At 43.0% G+C, this 17421-nt stretch overlaps 1 protein-coding gene across 2 annotated transcripts in view; it reads left to right on the plus strand.

Annotated features, from left to right (window-relative positions):
• The window catches only part of LOC139334936 (metabotropic glutamate receptor 8-like), a 33835-nt gene extending 18986 nt beyond the window's left edge, over positions 1-14849 (plus strand). Inside the window, exons 10-15 of one of the 2 annotated variants that reach the window (XM_070968220.1) lie at positions 1639-1874; positions 1962-2123; positions 2381-2530; positions 4964-5104; positions 5218-5333; positions 13609-14849. In XM_070968220.1, coding sequence (XP_070824321.1) covers positions 1639-1874; positions 1962-2123; positions 2381-2530; positions 4964-5104; positions 5218-5307 — 779 coding nt within the window. In that variant the 3' untranslated portion in view covers positions 5308-5333; positions 13609-14849. The remainder of the gene's footprint in view (positions 1-1638; positions 1875-1961; positions 2124-2380; positions 2531-4963; positions 5105-5217; positions 5334-13608) is intronic. The other variant, XM_070968221.1, reaches the window with a different exon arrangement.
• Positions 14850-17421: the final 2572 nt, after the last annotated feature.

Raw genomic sequence — 17421 nt, forward strand, 5'->3', positions numbered from 1 at the left:
TCGTTCTGTCTCTGCTCTTTGCAGATGATGAACTGCTGTCTGCTCTCACTTTGCAGCAGTCTGAAAACAGTTTTGATGAGGATCTGAATCTGCTTAGGAATTTTTTAGGACCTTGTGAACCTGTTTAAAGCTCTGCGTGATGATTTGGTACAGCAACTGCTGCACTTTTGATAGTTTTATGCAAACAGTGTATGCTGCCTGAAACTCCAAAACCCTGAAGGTTGAGAAATGTATGCAGAATGGTAATAACCATTCCAACCAATAACCTCCACCACCTAGTTCCAGGGTCTGCTCCAAGCCTGTCCAGAAAACCTCTTTTCGATAAGAATGAGCAGTGGTTCTCCTCCTCGTTGCAGCTACTTGAATCTAATTCTTTCAGTCACTACCCAGACAAGGGCTGAGGAAATGGCTGGACACACAGACAATGAAGATTTTCAATCATTAAAGGATCTATTGTCACGAATAAAGATTATGATCACTAAGAAGTGTTCCGTGTAGATCCAGAAAGGAGAGTACACTGGGAGAGTAGACTGAGTACCAGAGCAATGTAGTGTATGCAGTGCAAAGCAAGGAATGCACAGACTTGTACGTTAGGGAAATAAAACAACCGTTTGTTTAATAGTCTTTTCCTCATCATATCAAAGTCAGTGTAAGAAAATCAATCCATAGAGCAGACAAGCAGGTCAGAGATATACAAGTCCAAAAGAGATTCCAGTTTTAGTGCTGACGAGCAGGCATGAGGGCTGGAGCACATGGCGGGTACCACATAGGTGACAATTACAATTTGTCAGTTGGCAGATGCTTTTATCCAAAGTGATGTACATATGAGATTTTCATACATCATAAGCAAGGTTCTGGACAGGAGAGAACAACAAGAGTAAGTGCAAATTTCTGGTCCAATTGGACATAGGTGCTATGAGGCAGCACCTATGTCCAAAACGATTCAACGAATACGAGTGGGAAGACGTGCTCATTTGCTGCAATGTTTGATGAGGCTTGATTGAATGATTGAGTCCAGGTGTGCTCAAGAGAGGAGGAGTTTAGGGATTAGGGGATTAGGGGTTAGGGAGAGACAGACAGGAGACAGAAAGAGGGGCAAACGCAGGAGCTCACAAGGCAAAAAGGGAGGGAACCTGCAGACACTTCTTGAACCACAAGCAAGTCCAATTCCCTTTAGAAACACTTAGGAGTACCATGACCTGGATGAATGAGACGGAGAATAGACTTAGTTCCTCTGAAAAACAGGCAAGGAAAAATTCTAGAGTGCATAACAAAGCACATAGAGAGCACAGTGGCCGAGACGTGTTACCGAGCTGGTGAGTACAACAATCTGACGAAGACTGGTGAGGAGATCTGGGTTTTTATCTTGTGGTTGATGAGTATGGATTGGAGCTGTGATGGCTGATTGGCATGGGGAGCAGATTTATGTGAACCATAATTGCAGGGAACCACCCAGTCCAGACACACACACAAGGACAGACTCAAGGACAGAGTAACATGACATTAGAGGAATTAGAGGAAACACAGAGATTCAAATGACTTAGTTGGTTAAAACTATTTATTCTTAGCTGATACAAGTTACTTGATCATAAGTAGCAGTGAAGATGACATCACATGTGTGTCTCTTTCTCTCTGCAGGTATCTTCTTGATCTACCTGATCACCTTCCTGATGATCACAGAGCCAGGTTTGGTGGCCTGTGCATTCCGACGTCTCCTGTTAGGCCTCGGCATGGCCATCACCTATTCTGCCATGTTGACCAAAACCAACCGCATCTACCGCATCTTTGAGCAAGGCAAGAGGTCTGTAACACCACCAAAATTCATCAGCCCCACCTCCCAGCTCATCATCACCTTCATCCTCATCTCTGTCCAGGTGAGAGCACAGGTGTCAGACCATTTCCTGTATCTGTTTCAGCAGCTTGTTGCGTGATTCACGTTTATCTTTCTGTATATGTGTTAGGTTCTGGGTGTGTTTATATGGTTCGCCGTTGTTCCTCCTCACACCATCATTGACTACGAGGAGCTCCGTCCCCCAAACCCTGACCTGGCCCGAGGCATCCTGAAGTGCGACATGTCTGACCTGTCAATCATCTGCTGCCTCAGCTACAGCATTATACTCATGGTAACACATTGATTCTTTATTGATACTTCATTGATCCATTAATGATCATCTGATGTTGAAGAGCAGCTCTCATGAAAAATGATTTCAGATCGAGCAGGTTATTCCTGCTCTTGATTTGTTTAAACCTCCCTATTGATGTCACATTGATCTTTGACAGAGAACAAGTTCTAGTTATTCTAAAAGGCTGGACTATTTTTGTTTCTAGGTAACTTGTATTGATTCTGTTACCACGTAATCTGTATCATTCTTGTTGCTAGGTAACATGTACAGTGTACGCAGTGAAGAGTCGTGGTGTTCCAGAGACATTTAACGAAGCAAAGCCGATCGGTTTCACCATGTACACCACCTGCATCATCTGGCTTGCCTTTGTACCTATCTTCTTTGGCACTGCCCAGTCCAGTGAGAAGGTAGGAGCTGGGATAGACTACATGTCACAAAATGTACTGAATCTATGTGATCTGTTGACAAAACATAAGTTTATTGGTAAAAAGAGATATTGATGTTAGTAAGGCCAGTCGTGTAAACTTCGTTTGTGTAGAAGCACATTCCACCGCTCCTCATTTTCCCTGAAAGCTCTGTTACATGATCCATTCAGAGGAGCTGGAAACCTGGCAGATGTTCTGCTGTGTCTGGGATGTGTTCACCAAGCCAGGCTTTGGTGAAGCATGGGGGAGCAGATCTACAAGCAGCAGTTGATCCAGCTTATTGGCCGGAGAGCAGATATTTCCAAGATGGATTGATGGGACCACAGTTTGCAAAACTTTCTGGCTGAATGAAGAACAGTGAAGAGTTTGATAAGTGAATTGTTTAATGTATAAAAGTGCTTCGCTGGTTAATGTGATCAGAAAGGGAAAACCGAAAGAGGGTTCCCCACCGAGGCGCCACCTGTTGCAGACAGACATTATAGGACAAGGAGACGACTGACCTTTAAAACACAGTTTTCACGTGGAAATGATTCACGTCCATGTTAACAGCAAAGACTCAGGAGGGAGTCTGTTCGCAGCGAAACACCTGAACAGCACAAAAGACGTAAATCTGTTCATCTGATAAAACTGCATCACGGGTTAGAAGACAAATGGGTGAGGAGAGAGACAGACAAACAGACATAGAACCAGGCGGAGGGTGAGACAGGTCGGTGTCAGTTTGACAGTGAAATGTGGATTCTAATTTCCCTGGTGTGGGATAAAAGTGATTCAGTGGTAACATGTTGGCTCAGATGAGCTGTTTGTTCAGAGGGACATGCAGCCTCATTCACACCTCCACAGTGAACATGATGGAATCAGTCCAGCAGAGTTCTGGTTTCTCTGAAGGGAAACAAATAAACTGTGATGTGACACAGGATCAGGTGGAGGCTGTGAGACAGACAGCATCAAAACCAAAGCTGCTTTTCGCGTCTGTGCGTTCAGTGTGAGTTCAGCGAGGGACGAGTCTTTAATGCATCTGAGAGATCAGCCATCAGCCACATCAGAATTAGACTCAAAGTGGAACAGCTGGATTACACAGATTATAGACCAACACAATTACAGAATAATAACTTTGTTCAAACCAAAGTTAGAGAGAGCTTCAACAAATAAATGGGAAGAGACAATAAAAGACAGAAATAACATGAAGCAAAACAGCAGCATCAGACAGAAACACATCCAACAGATTCATCTGAAAGCAGAAAAGAGACAAAGAAAAAGAAAAAGATTAATCAGAAGCAAAATGAAAAAATAGAAATCTCATCATCTTCAGATTTGTGTCTGCCTGTTTCTCCTCTTCGGGGTTTATGGAAATGTTCTTTGACTTATACTTCATTTTAAGATCATTTGCAGCAGCTTAGGTATGATTCCTCAAAGATGCTGAGTATAAAAAATCTTTGCTCAAGCAGCTTCTAAGAATCGCATTTGTAACTTACTGTGACCCATAAATCTCAAATCAACTTCAATTACACCTGCACCTGCCTCGCGATCTCATATATAACACCAGCACAAATTAGGATTATTTCAGGAACAGCCATGGACCAAATGAGAAAAGCAAACTTTTTGGAAGACCAGATCACAGCAATGGCGGGAGGGACTGAAGACGGGAAACACGTAATATAACATTATTTCTATATCAAGGTAAAATTGATCATAAGTCTGTTTTATCGATCCAAGAAATTTACACACTTTTAATGTGTGAGTTGAGATCAGAAACTGGAGCAGGGTCAGAACCAGGTGTATTGACAGGTTACAGGAGGAATCAGTCTTGGAATGGTGGTGTATAATGGTCACAATATACTTGAGAGAAAATACACAATGTAAAATAGAGATTTACTCTCCAGTGTTTGTGTGTTTATGAAGTGGACTTTAAGACTGAAGTGGACTGAAACAAAGACATTGTGAATTCAGCTATTACCTGCAGGTGATTTTATTGAATGTACTTTTCACCTGCTGACATTTCTGCCTGTTACTTTTCATAATAAAGTGACAATTTCTGAGTTATGGAATTCAGAAGATCCAACATGAACAACACAAATACAGAAACTAAGTTTCCTTTTCTTCAACAGAATAACCTCAGAACTCATTAAGATGCTTGTTCATCCATTATAACCACTCACAAGTTTGAAAGGAGGTCATCTGAAGAGGATCAACTGAAAAACTGTTTCACTCCTCATCTTGGGGACCTGTAGTTGGATCTTGTGGCCCTTTAGGAGGTTCTAGTAGTCCTTGAGGAGGTCCAAATTGTTATTGAGGAAATTCTAGAGATCCTTTGAGTAGTTAGTGTGGTCACAAGCTTAGGAGGACAAACTGCGTTGGAAATATTGATAAGTTCTATTGGTACTTTAGAGGGTTCTCTGTCTCTTTCTGTCTCTACAGATGTTTATCCAGACAGCCACTCTGACTGTCTCCATGTCACTCAGTGCATTTGTCTCTCTTGGGATGCTCTACGTACCGAAGGTTTATGTTATCATTTTCCACCCTGAACAGAACGTGCAGAAGAGGAAGAGAAGCTTCAAGGTCTGAATACAGTTTCTTCTCCTCTTTTGGTCCTCTTTTTGGTCCTCTGTGATGTTGAGTTTCTGTGTTGCCTATTCTGATGGTTTCTGTGTTACTGTTTTGCTGTCTTGCAGGCTGTCGCACAGGCTGCCAGATTGTCTCAAAAATCTTTAAATGAGAAACAAAACGGAGAGACAAAAATTGAACCTGATAGATCGCAGTAACAGGGCAGCAATACAACAAATTACAGGTAATGAAACACTACAGTAAACACTGGTATACACAACATCCTGATGTTGCTTTAAGCTTAAAGTACAGCCTCACAGAGCTGCTTGTATAGACTGGCATCATGTGATCAAGTGCCACGCCCACATTGGCGGGAAAGAATTGCTCTTTCACATGGTCAGAGAAACCACAGTAAGTTGAGATTAATTGAAGGTTTTGTTATACGAAGAAAACACAAGGATCTGGTTTAGAATCCAGAACTCCAGTTCTCCTTGGAGTTCTGTAAAGGAAAGGAGTCCAAAAAAAAAAAAAAAAAAAAGTTGCACTCACCCACTGCTGAAGAATGTATTAGTAGTCCCAGAGGATGATTATTCTTCATTTTGGTAACAGTGTAAATTCCTTTTAGATGACAACAAATATGAATTATGAATGAACTCTTATTAGGCCCATGAACATTCACTGTCAGTGTGCTAAATAGTTAAATGATATTGGTGGCTGTTCTCACTGATGGAGAGCTAGCATGAATGAAGTACAAACAAAACGAACGCCAGGTCTCTCGCCAACAACACCAGGTCTCTCGCCAACAAAATCGACGAGGTACGTCTAAGGATTGTCTAGCTAGCAGGGCGCTCTCTGTACCGGGCGGACAGGTCTGCAGCTTCGGGTAAGAGCAGAGGCGGAGGTTTGGAGCTGTACGTACATAATGCCTGGTGTACAGCTACACACACTGTCGGCACATTCTGCTCTCCTGATTTGGAATACCTGAAATGCCGACCGAAGCTGGTTAGAGAACTCTCGTCCATTGTTATTGTGGCCACCTACATCCCACCGCGGGCTAATGCTAAGCTAGCATTAGAGGAGCTGTAATGCCTAATCAGCAGTCAGATAAATGACAACCCAGAAGTGGCTGTGATTGTGGTGGGAGACTTTAATCATGTTGAACTGAAGGTGGTGTTTCCCTAATTCCACAAGTACATAGACTTTCCTACCAGAGACAATAACATTTTGGATCAGGTCTACTGTAACATCCCTGCTGCTTAAAAGGCTGCAGCAGCTTCACACCTGGGCATGTCAGACCACATTTCAGTGGAACTGATTCCTGCCTACAAGCCTCTGGCCTGCAGAACAAAGCCGACCACCAGGACAGTACAGGTATGGACTGAGGAGGCCTCCTCTGCACTTCAGGACTGCTTTGAGCACACAGACTGGAGTGTGTTCAGTGAAGGGGCAGACCTGGAGGAGTATACATCATCTGTATTGTCCTACGTTCAGTTCTGCACTGATGCTGTCCTCCCTGTTAAGACCATCACAGTGTTCCCAACCAGAAACCATGGCTGGATGGCACGGTACAGTCCCTGCTGAAAGCGCGGGATACCGCCTACAGATCTGGAGATAGGCTGGCTTATAGTAGGGCTCGTGCAGAGCTGAAGAAAGGAATTAAGCAGGCCAAGCTCCGGTATAAACAGAAAATTGAAGACCACTTCAATAACAACAACCCCCGGAACATGTGGAGAGGCATCAGAACCATGACGGACTACAAGTCCAACACCCAGCTCACCAGCCATGACTCCACCCTGCCTGACACCTTAAACAGCTTCTTTGCCCGCTTTGACACATCAGGCAGCAGAGAAGCTACACATCTACCTCGGCTGGAGGAGCAGCACCAGCCCCTCGTCCTGCAGCAGCACCAGGTGACATCCACCCTGAGGAGGATCAACACCCCCCCAAAGCTACAGGACCAGATAAGGTGTCAGGCCAGACTCTGAGAACATGCGCTGACCAGCTAGCAGGAGTGTTCCTGGACATTTTCAATCTGTCCCTGCAGCTGTCCATGGTTCCTGAGTGCCTCAAGTCCTCCACCATCATACCGGTGCCTAAGAAGACGTCTTCCACCTGCCTGAATGATTACCGGCCTGTTGCACTAACCCCGGTAATCATGAAGTGCTTTGAGCGGATTCTTCTCAGGTACATCAGAGACATCATCCCCTCGGACCTAGACAGCCTTCAGTTTGCCTACAGAGGGAATTGGTCTACAGAGGATGCTGTCTCCATCACCCTGCACACAGCCCTGACCCATCTGCAGCAGCACAACACCTATGTCAGGATGCTATTTGTTGAGCTGCACACGGTGGGTCTGCCTGCGTCACTGTGCCACTGGATTAAAGACTTTCTCACCAACAGGCCTCAGGTGGTGAGAATAGGGAACACAACATCATCCCCTCTGGTCCTCAGCACGGGCACGCCACAGGGCTGTGTGCTCAGTCCAGCTCTCTTCACCCTGTTCACACATGACTGTGCTGCCATCCACCCCATGAACACAGTCGTGAAGTTCACGGATGACACTACAGTAGTGGGTTTCATCTCAGACAACAACGAGACCCACTACAGAGAGGAGATTTACCAGCTCACCCAGTGGTGTTCAGCCAACAACCTGGTTCTGAACACAGGGAAGACCAAGGGGGTCATTGTGGACTTTAGGAGGTCCAGGAAGACGGATCACACCCCCCTCCTCATGGATGGAGACGTGGTGGAGCGTGTGGAGAACATCAACTTCCTGGGCCTCCACATCACATCTGACCTCTCCTGGTCCATGAACACCTCCCGCCTGGTAAAGAAGGCACAACAAAGGCTTTTCTTCCTCAGGAAACTGAAACAGGCTGGACTTTCCTCTCGGCTGCACATGAACTTTTACAGGGCCACGATCGAGAGTATCCTCTGCCTCAGTGTGACAGTGTGGTATGGCAGCTGCACGGCACAGGAGAGGAAACAACTGGCACAGGTGGTAAAAACTGCATAAGGTATCGTGGGCTCTATATATACAGGCCGGGTCGAGAAGAGGGCAAGATCCATCGCCACAGACCCCAGCCACCCGGGCCACAGACTGTTTGTACCGCTTCCATCAGGAAAGACTGAGGGACAGCTTCTTCCCCAGAGCTGTCAGAGCCATTACACCCTGACACAGTCACTCCCACCTATTGAGGGAGAGACTGTGAGGACACTTCCTTCTGCACACTGCACTTTGACCACCTTCACCTGCACCTTCTGTGTACTTAACATTTAAGTACACACACTGTACTTACTTTATCGCCACTTAATTTCAGTCTATTTCACTGCATTTTATGTAGATTTTTATTACATTTTTGGTATATTTTCATTGCATTTTATGTATATTGTATATACGTTTTGAATGCTGACTTTTTATGCTTGTGAGTTTATTTTATCTTATTTTATAATCTTTCTTCTACATGGGGGTTGCAATGCTAATTTCGTTGACATGTCCATGTTCAATGACAATAAAAGCGATCTTGATCTTGAGGGCCCAAATTTAGCAGTTACTGGACTCAATGTACAGACCAGGAGACGAGAGTAGGAAAAACAAACCAAATTTATTAACAATAAAGATAACAAAAAACACACTCATAAGGAGTGAGAATGAGAAAAAAAAAAGGTGCACTCAAAGAGTGGAACAAACGATTTCCCCACGTGGGAGGCTGAGGCTGGGCAAAGGCTGAATGTGGCTGGTAGGCACTGCGAACAGACAAAGCACAGGTGAGGTAAGGGAAAAAAAACACCAGCAAAAAACAGAGATTGCAACTAGGCAAAGACTACTCACTGGGCTCGGTTCTGGATAACTCATGGGAGAGATCAGGATGATCCGGCAACCACTCTAGCTCAGCCTCTTCCTTAAATACTGAGCCCTCATCAAGCTCATGTGCTCCAGGTGTGCTGCCTGAGAGGTGGAGTCAGCTGGGTGCATGGAAACACCCAGCTGAGACTGACAGACAGACACATAACACTAGGGCAAAAGGAAAACAGGGAGCAGACAGATCTAGCGGATCCTCACACCTTCCCCCATCGAAGTAGACCAATAACCCAACACAGTGGCCAGACATTGCTTTTCCAGACATCTATGTGATGTCTTTCTTTATTGTATATATTTTATGTTTATGTGTACCTGCTGCTGCAACAAAAGAATTTGCCAAATTGGGATCAATAAAGTAAGTCGTGTCCTGAGACATCAGTCAGCCCCCAAACATCTTGTCTTCACTGACCTCCAGTGGTTTAACTCAATTTGCTGCAGCGATGTCATAGTGTAATCCATTACAGCTAACAGCCATAACTGAGCTTGTTTGCAGTTGGGGGTGTACTGTCACCAGTTTTTCAGATGTGCCTTTTATATTGGAGGTCTATATATCACTGCTACAGCCAATGATGCTGCTTACGTCCTCAGAACTTAATTGGCGTGTTCCAAGTGCTTTTCAAAGGCCACTGGACTTGCTTGTCATTCAAGAAGATGTTTTGCCTCTCATCCACGAGACTTCTTCAGTTCTGAGTCCCAGGCATTGAGGCATTGAGGCATTGAGTTTGAGTTTGAGTTTTCTGTGAGCAGCAGGGGAGGCATGGGGTCCAGGGGAGGTGAGTGGATCTGTAGTGCGTAGCTGCGATCGGTGTTCTGGTGGATGAATATTTGCAGGGCGGGATGATATGTGGTAGTTGAGGCCCTGGTGAAAGCACAGTGGTAGTAGCTGCAGACTTGAGGCTGGTGGCATAGTGAGGTTGGGCGGTGAGGTGATCCTCTGAGGAGGCAAGAAAAAAAGGACACAGGTGAAAAAGAGCAAGGCAAAATCTAGCTAACAACCTAATTTGGTTAGTCTTTCTAGTAACACTAGTGATAGCCGACTATACCACTGAGTGGCGGAAATAATCTGGCAATGAGTCCTCTGCTGCTCACCGTCGCACGCCCAAACTCTGCCAAAACAGGACAAACGAACAAACAAGCCCCACATGACTCCACAGAAAACACAGAAATACAACAAATGACCACATATTGTGTCTTTTTTTTCTACTCAATGTGGTGAGTGTGGTGTGGTGACACGGGGGATGGAGTTGTTATCTTTATATGGTCAATGGGTGGAGCTAGTGAGTGTGATGAACAGGATGGAGATGATTCCTGACATCTAGAAGCTGCTGCAGATATTTCTGGAGGAGCTACTGAATATTTCAGCTGCTTGTTAAATATTCATGTTGATGCTAACAGCTGAGCTGCTATGTGCTCAGGAGCAAGGCAGTAACACTACAGGGTGAGAGTTCAATTCCCTGTAGAATAAAAGAAACTGTGTTATCAACCTGAGAGGAGCTCACAGTTAAGATTTCTTCTTCCTCTTGTTCTTCTTTTTCATCAATGCGTCCTCAGTGTGAACACACTGCCTTGCCCCCGAGGGAATAGTTCCTTCAACCACATTATTACTATAACATTGGAGTGGAGAGTAAGCCTGAGACTGAACAGAGGACAGACAAGGTTAACACATCCATTGATTTCCAATATCCTGTTTGATTCATATAGCCTGTCAGCCAATCAGATCTCAGACAAGTAGAGCTCGTCAGAAGAAACAGCTCACATGACTTGTCTCAGATATTAGAGATGGGGGTCGTTGTAGGGGGGAAGAGCGTCTTTAACCAGAAAATATGCTGATATTTCCTGCATTTCCTAAATTTAATATTTATTTAATCTATGAAATAAATAGGTAACAGATTTATAATAGATAATATCTAGAAACAAGTTATGTTTTCATAATAAATCAAATATAATAAATAAAATAAAGGGTACATTTTGCGCAAACTGCTGTCTTACTACTGAACTCGCTCACTTAAAATCATGTATAGTTTTACAGATACCTGATACTTTATGAGTTTATGATTGAAAATGTAGTGTTTTTACTATAAAAGGCCATATAGCAGTGATCAGTGCTGGAGTAATTATTAAAGTATTGTTCTGCAGTGAACAGTGAAAGTTAACCTCTTAGTAATATTCAACATAAAAACTGTAAAACACCTCCTCATCCTCTTCTTCCTCTTCTTTAGCTGGCATCCATGATGTTGCATTACTGCCACCTTCAAGTTGTATTCTCTATCTTTATCCATTTAACGCAGAGACACGCTTGCATCCTTCTAGAGCTGTCTCTCCAGTCCAGTTGTCCTAAGTTGTAAACCAAATGTCCATTTCCTCCCTTGCTCATTGTCCGGACAGTCTAAAATACTTTTAACATTGTCTTCCCTCCATCCTGTCTTCCCTGACTGTGTCATCATTTCTTGTGTCTCATGTATATATTTCCTGTGTGATAGTCAGCACTCAGATTTCATACAGCAGATCCTGATCTGGATCCTTGCGAGGGCCGACACAGAATCACAACATAATATATTCCTGCAGTTAACCTGTTCACTCCATTCGAAGCCTATTAGAACAGCTTTTAATTCAACAGTATATGCATTCAAACAGTCTGATGTTCTCTTGTTAAAACCCACCTGGTGACTCAGCACAGCAGCTGCAGATCCTGCTGTCTTCATTTGAGGATCCATTGATCCATCTGTAAACATCTGAGCGCAGTCTTTATATTTATGGTCCCTGTAACTATAGTATTCCCTGGTTAAACGCTCATCCTTATTACTGAGCTTAATTCTGAGTAATTCTAGACCAAAACAAGGGTTTTCTAATATCTAAACAGGTCTAACTGGCCACACTGCAGCAGCCCCAAACTCATCATTTACTCCCATATCTTTAGCGACTTGATCTGCTGTCCATCCAAAACTCTCTGTATGTGTTCTGTCCTCCCAGCACATCTGGAGCTCCCTTTTTGCAGGATGACTGTCTCCATACTCCATACTCCCTTGATCCAGAAGTCGGCCATTGGTTGCTTCCAACATAGCCATAACAGCATATCACCTGCTTCAGCTTGGACTGCACACACTGGCGAAGTTCTAACTGCTCCTAAACATAATCTTAGAGCCAGAGCTTACATGGTATCCAGGTCTGAAGCGCCAAACACAATATTTCCATAATCTAATCGTGATCTTACTAAAGCTACATAAATAAAATAAACATAAAACATGAACATAAAGTGATTCAGTGACACAAAGCCAGCTCCTCAGACCAATCCTGTCAGGCATCTCCTGACATTTATCACTTTTTCGTATTTACTAACTACATATCTAATGTGTCCTCTCCATTATTAATCTGTCATCTGGAACATTTACATATACATTTACATATATTTGTACATGTACATGTACAAATATATCATTTCTCATGATGGAAAATAAAGTTGGACTAACTACACTCCCCTGAGGTCCCCCTTTTTCTACCACATACTGGCATCATGCAGCTGTTGTCAGGAAATGCAGCAGTGTGTGTGTGTGTGTCTTTTAATTAATAATCAGAACTATTAAAGGGACAGGCCGTCTGCAACTGAGCATTAATGTCATCAGAGTGAAACCAGCTAAACCAGATTAAAGCAGGCTGGCCACAGAGGGATTCAGACAGCTCTGCTCACACACCCTGCAGAATCCACAGTCCTGAAAGCAGTCTGAGACCTTCTTCAGCGCTTTTCATTCCAGAGTCTTTTGGTTCAGGAAACCTCCACACGGTCTGAACTCTTCATGTCTCACATTCTGTTGTTCATCATCTGAACCTCAGTGTGTCCTCAACCACAATGACCTAACCACACTTGATCTAATCAGCATGGTAGAAGGTGCTACTGTTGAACCTTTGTTTCATTTGCTTCTTAAGCATGTTTTAAAAATTTGTCTGATCCAGGTCCTTTATATCCTGAAACTTGCTTTTATGAGTTTGTTCAGACATGGATGTTTTGTGAATTTTGCCCCAAGTTAGTAGTATACCCAAACAATCAAGTACACAAATATATGTGTTAGTGCATCAGGAGGAAATGGCAGAAAAATCCTTCTCCTCCGCCTTCAGTAACTCTGGCGAATGTTCAGTCTTTGAGGAACAAGATTGTCAAGCTACAAGGAAATGTCATCCATTTACCCAACTACAGGGATGCCTGTCTTATGGCTAATTCGACTTTGGATATCAGTAGCTTTGGGGCTCCTCTCCGGTTGGATCAGAACAGTGAAGTGACACAGAAATCACCAGACAAAGGAGCACTTGTACATGAACCACGAAAGGTGTGATAATGTGCCTGTATGTGAGCAGCTGTGCCTCCCGAGCTGGAGCTATTGAGAGAGTCTGTGTCAGTGAGGCCATTTGACCCAGAGGGAGCTCCCCCACATACTCTTTGTTGTTTTTTACCTGAAACCAAATCAGCTGCCGACACATTTTTAAAGTGACAGAGAGCAGTTCTCTTGAGGCTCCAAATTTAATATTAGGTGATTTCAATCATGTAATCTCAAGAAATCTTTGAACAGCTTTTATCAATATGTTACCTACCCAACACGTCATCACAGTGAAACTCTACGTGAGCAAGGCACTAACCCGCACTTGTGTTTTTATTCTCTCTTCTCAGGTAGATGCTGACCAATCCCTGTCCTGAGGCTGATGACATCTATTCATGAAGATAACATGATCCCTTCCCATACACACACATAGACACGCACACACACACACACACACACACACACACACACACACACACACTGACACATTGTGTGTAGAGTCATCTCAAAGTAAGTCTATTTAATGGGCTTTTATTGTGAAAATCAAGAGCTTGTGGTTCTGACAGGAAGTCCTCAGCAGGAGGTGTTGCCATGATGACTGTATGAGACTTCCACCATTTTTATTGTTTGTTGATGTGTCTGAGTGGTGCATTCAGGTGAACCTCAGACATTCAAAAACTGGACCAATAAAAACCAATCATCATTATTGTCATGGTGACAGAAAAGGAAACAGAGACAGGTAATGCATTAGAACTGATGTACACTCAATCCTGGCTTCAGTTCATACTTTGGGTTCAGGGTCACAGATTGGTGCATTTTTTTGGTACGTGAGGAAAGCAAACAAAGTGACACATGAATGTTTCTGTCTTTCATTTTCAAAAGTTTGAAACATTAAGACATCCAGCCTGTGGACAGTCAGACTCACTTGAAATGCTTTACACACAGAGGCATTGATCACAGCAGGAAGCACCTGACTTTTAAAGCACCAGTACATGTATATTCTGAATGGGCTCTTATTTTGGTGGTGATGTCCTGTGGCCAGCGTCGGCTGGCTGGCTCACACCAGCGTACCTGGGTTGTCTGTAAGACCAACAACCAGGTGTGACTATGCTGGCTACCTGAGAAGAAAAGCTGCAACCTGATTGGTCAGGTTGAGAGTAATTCAACTGCAGTCCACCGAACACTGTAAAACTATGAGTGCTGAAAATGTTTTAAGAGTGCAAAGTGTTTACTGTGAGAAATGAAACTGTTTAAAGTGTGGCGAATATTTTACTACCTGTTGAGAGATGCTAACAGGATGAATTAATAGATGTATTAAGAAATTAATTAATAGATGTGATTCTGGGCCTCCACTCATTCTTGATGACTCTTTGCCCAGTGATCACTCACGGTGCTGGAACTAAATCATTTTCGCTGTAGCCCTCAGTTACAAAAGAGATGTCTGTAAAACTGCTGACAGGATGGATCCAACTGCAAACAAACTCACTTATTACTGTGTTATGTATTTCTAATCCATGAAGGTTTTATATTTGTAAAACTTTCAGAGGCTAGAAAAGGTGTTTTTATGTGTGCCATGTCCCAATGTAAAGTGTATGGATGGAACAAGTGGGTGGGGTTTGTGGGGGAAGTGCTAATGAGCATGTGCAGTGGGCTGCACAGTGTGAAAGCCAACCTGGAAGCTAAATAACTTTTTTGTTGAAGCCTTCAGTGAGCAATTTTCATCAAAGTGAAAGGGCGTTACCTTTGAGTCTGATATCCAGTTATTATAATACATCCATGCATGCTAATTCTGTGGCACCCAGCACATGGATGCTAATTGTTGCTAAGGTGTCACTAGTATTTGTTTGTGTATTTATTGGTGGTTGCTATAGTATTGTCACTGAGATGCAAACAACCACAACATACGTAGTTGCTAGGTTGTTGTAATGGTTTTATGGTGGTTGCTACATCTCTAAGCAGTTGTTTTGTCTTATCAGGCATGAGAAGGTGGTTGTTAGCGGATGCTCAAAGGGGATGCTACGTGGTCTCTATGGTGTTACATAATGGTGAAGAAGTTGCTACAATGAATCCATTCACATGCACAAAACATTTTGGTTTTGGCCTTTATTTAAAAAAAGCTAATAGTTTAAAAGTTGTTTACGTAGCTAATGTAAATGAATATTCCACTAATCTTCCTGTTTACATGCAGCCATCATACTGATTATCAAACGCAGCCTCCCTCTTTTATTCGTTCAACCTCCTTCTTGAAAAGGATGGTGTTGTGATATTTTCACTTCTCTAAAAACCTGGTGATATCTGAGTCTTTGATAGTGTTTGGAAGGAGGTGTGTTTCTCTTTCTGACCAGAAATGTGGACTTTTCTTTTCTGCATGCATCTCTACCACAGCCTTACAAACTGTTAGTTAGTTGGCTTGTTTACAACACAGAGCTGACTGTGAACAGGTGAGAGGTTGTGTGTTCCAAACTGAGCTTTGTCATTTATCTGTAACCTGTATGTCACCTATTATTCTGCTGTTACACCTGATGACCTGTCACCTCTCTCTCCATTGCTTTCCATATTGCCTCTTCATGACTCCAAATCATATTCTCCAATCACAGCTCTGTGGGGGTGGAGTCTGAACAGCTGAACCAATCACAGCTGTACATCTCTGTGTGTTTTCGTTGGTCTGCAGACATGTGCAGATTCTTCAGAACTTCACACACCGGGTCTGGTTCAGATTTAGTTCTGACTTTTAAATTGAATTAGTTCCTGTGTGCTGCAGCTCCATCAGTGCGTTCAAAACAGCATTTGATTTATTTATTTATCCGGTCATTGACGTCTCTCTTCTGCTTCAGTCTTGTTCAGACAAGATTCATTTCTATTAAATGTCTCTATATTTTGGCAAATCACAACAAAAAGTGTTATGATACTTTCCATATTGAGCAGATCCATGCTCTTTAATGTACAGAGACCCAACAAGTCCCCCGTGACTGCACACTCAGCAACAAAGGAAAAAATTCTTTTCAACCGGCAGAAACCTTAAACAGAACCACCAGAGACAGTAAGACATAGAACAAAAAAATAACATAATAACTATAATAATAATAGAAAAGTAACTTATGATAAAATATTATATGATAGTATCTGTATATGGTATGTGTATGATAGTAATATATATAATAACAATATAACAATAATATGTGTAAAATAAAAATATGATACTACTACAGTATATATGATATGAACCAGAACAGTGAGTGGGAAAACCTGTGAGACAAGAGGGCACAAAGACTCCAGGGAAGAAGCCAAGTTGGTAACCTGTGTTAATCATCTCCATCTGTATGAATACATACAGATGGAGAAGAGGAGGAGAGACTAGCTCAGTGCATCATTGGAGGTCCCTCAACAGTCTGAGCTGATAGCAGCATAACTAGGAGCTGATCTAAGGCAAGCCTGAGCCGGTCCTCACTGTAAGCTTCATCAGAGAGGACAAGAGGACAGCTTTAAGACGACTCTTAAATGTAGAGACAGTGTCTGCCTCCCGGACAAAGACTGAAGATGGTTCCACAGGAGAGGAGCTTGATAGCTAAATGCTCTGACTCCTGTTCTGCTTTTGGAGACTTTAGGAACCATAAGTAGAAATGCATTCTGGGAACGCAGTGTTGGAGTAGGGCAATAAGGTACTATGAGCTCTTTAAGATAAGAAGGTGCCTGGCCATTTATGGCTTTGTAAGTAAGGAGGAGGATTTTAAACTCTATTCTAAACTTTACAGGGAGCCAGCGCAGAGCGGCGATATTGGAGAAATATGATCTCGCTTCCTGGTTTTTATTGAACTCGTGCCGCCATGTTCTGGATTAGCTGGAGAGACTCACTGGGATAGCCTGATAGTAAGAAATAATCCAACCTGGAAGTAACAGATGTGTGGAGCAGTTTTTCTGCATCATGTTGAGACAGGATGTGCCTGACTTTTACGATGTTACGTAGGTGAAACAAGGCAGTCCTTGAAATTTGTTTTAAGTGGCAGCTTAAAGGACATGTCCTGATGACTCCTGTGCTAGCTGTATCATCCGATAGTGTTTAGGGACAATATTGTAACTTCAGTTTTGTCTCAATTTTTCTTCTAAAACAACTGTGGGACTGTTTAATGTAAATGTTTAACAGATACTAAGCTACTGTCATGAAG

The sequence above is a fragment of the Chaetodon trifascialis genome, chromosome 8, assembly GCF_039877785.1.
Source record: "Chaetodon trifascialis isolate fChaTrf1 chromosome 8, fChaTrf1.hap1, whole genome shotgun sequence".
Taxonomy (NCBI): domain Eukaryota; kingdom Metazoa; phylum Chordata; class Actinopteri; order Chaetodontiformes; family Chaetodontidae; genus Chaetodon; species Chaetodon trifascialis.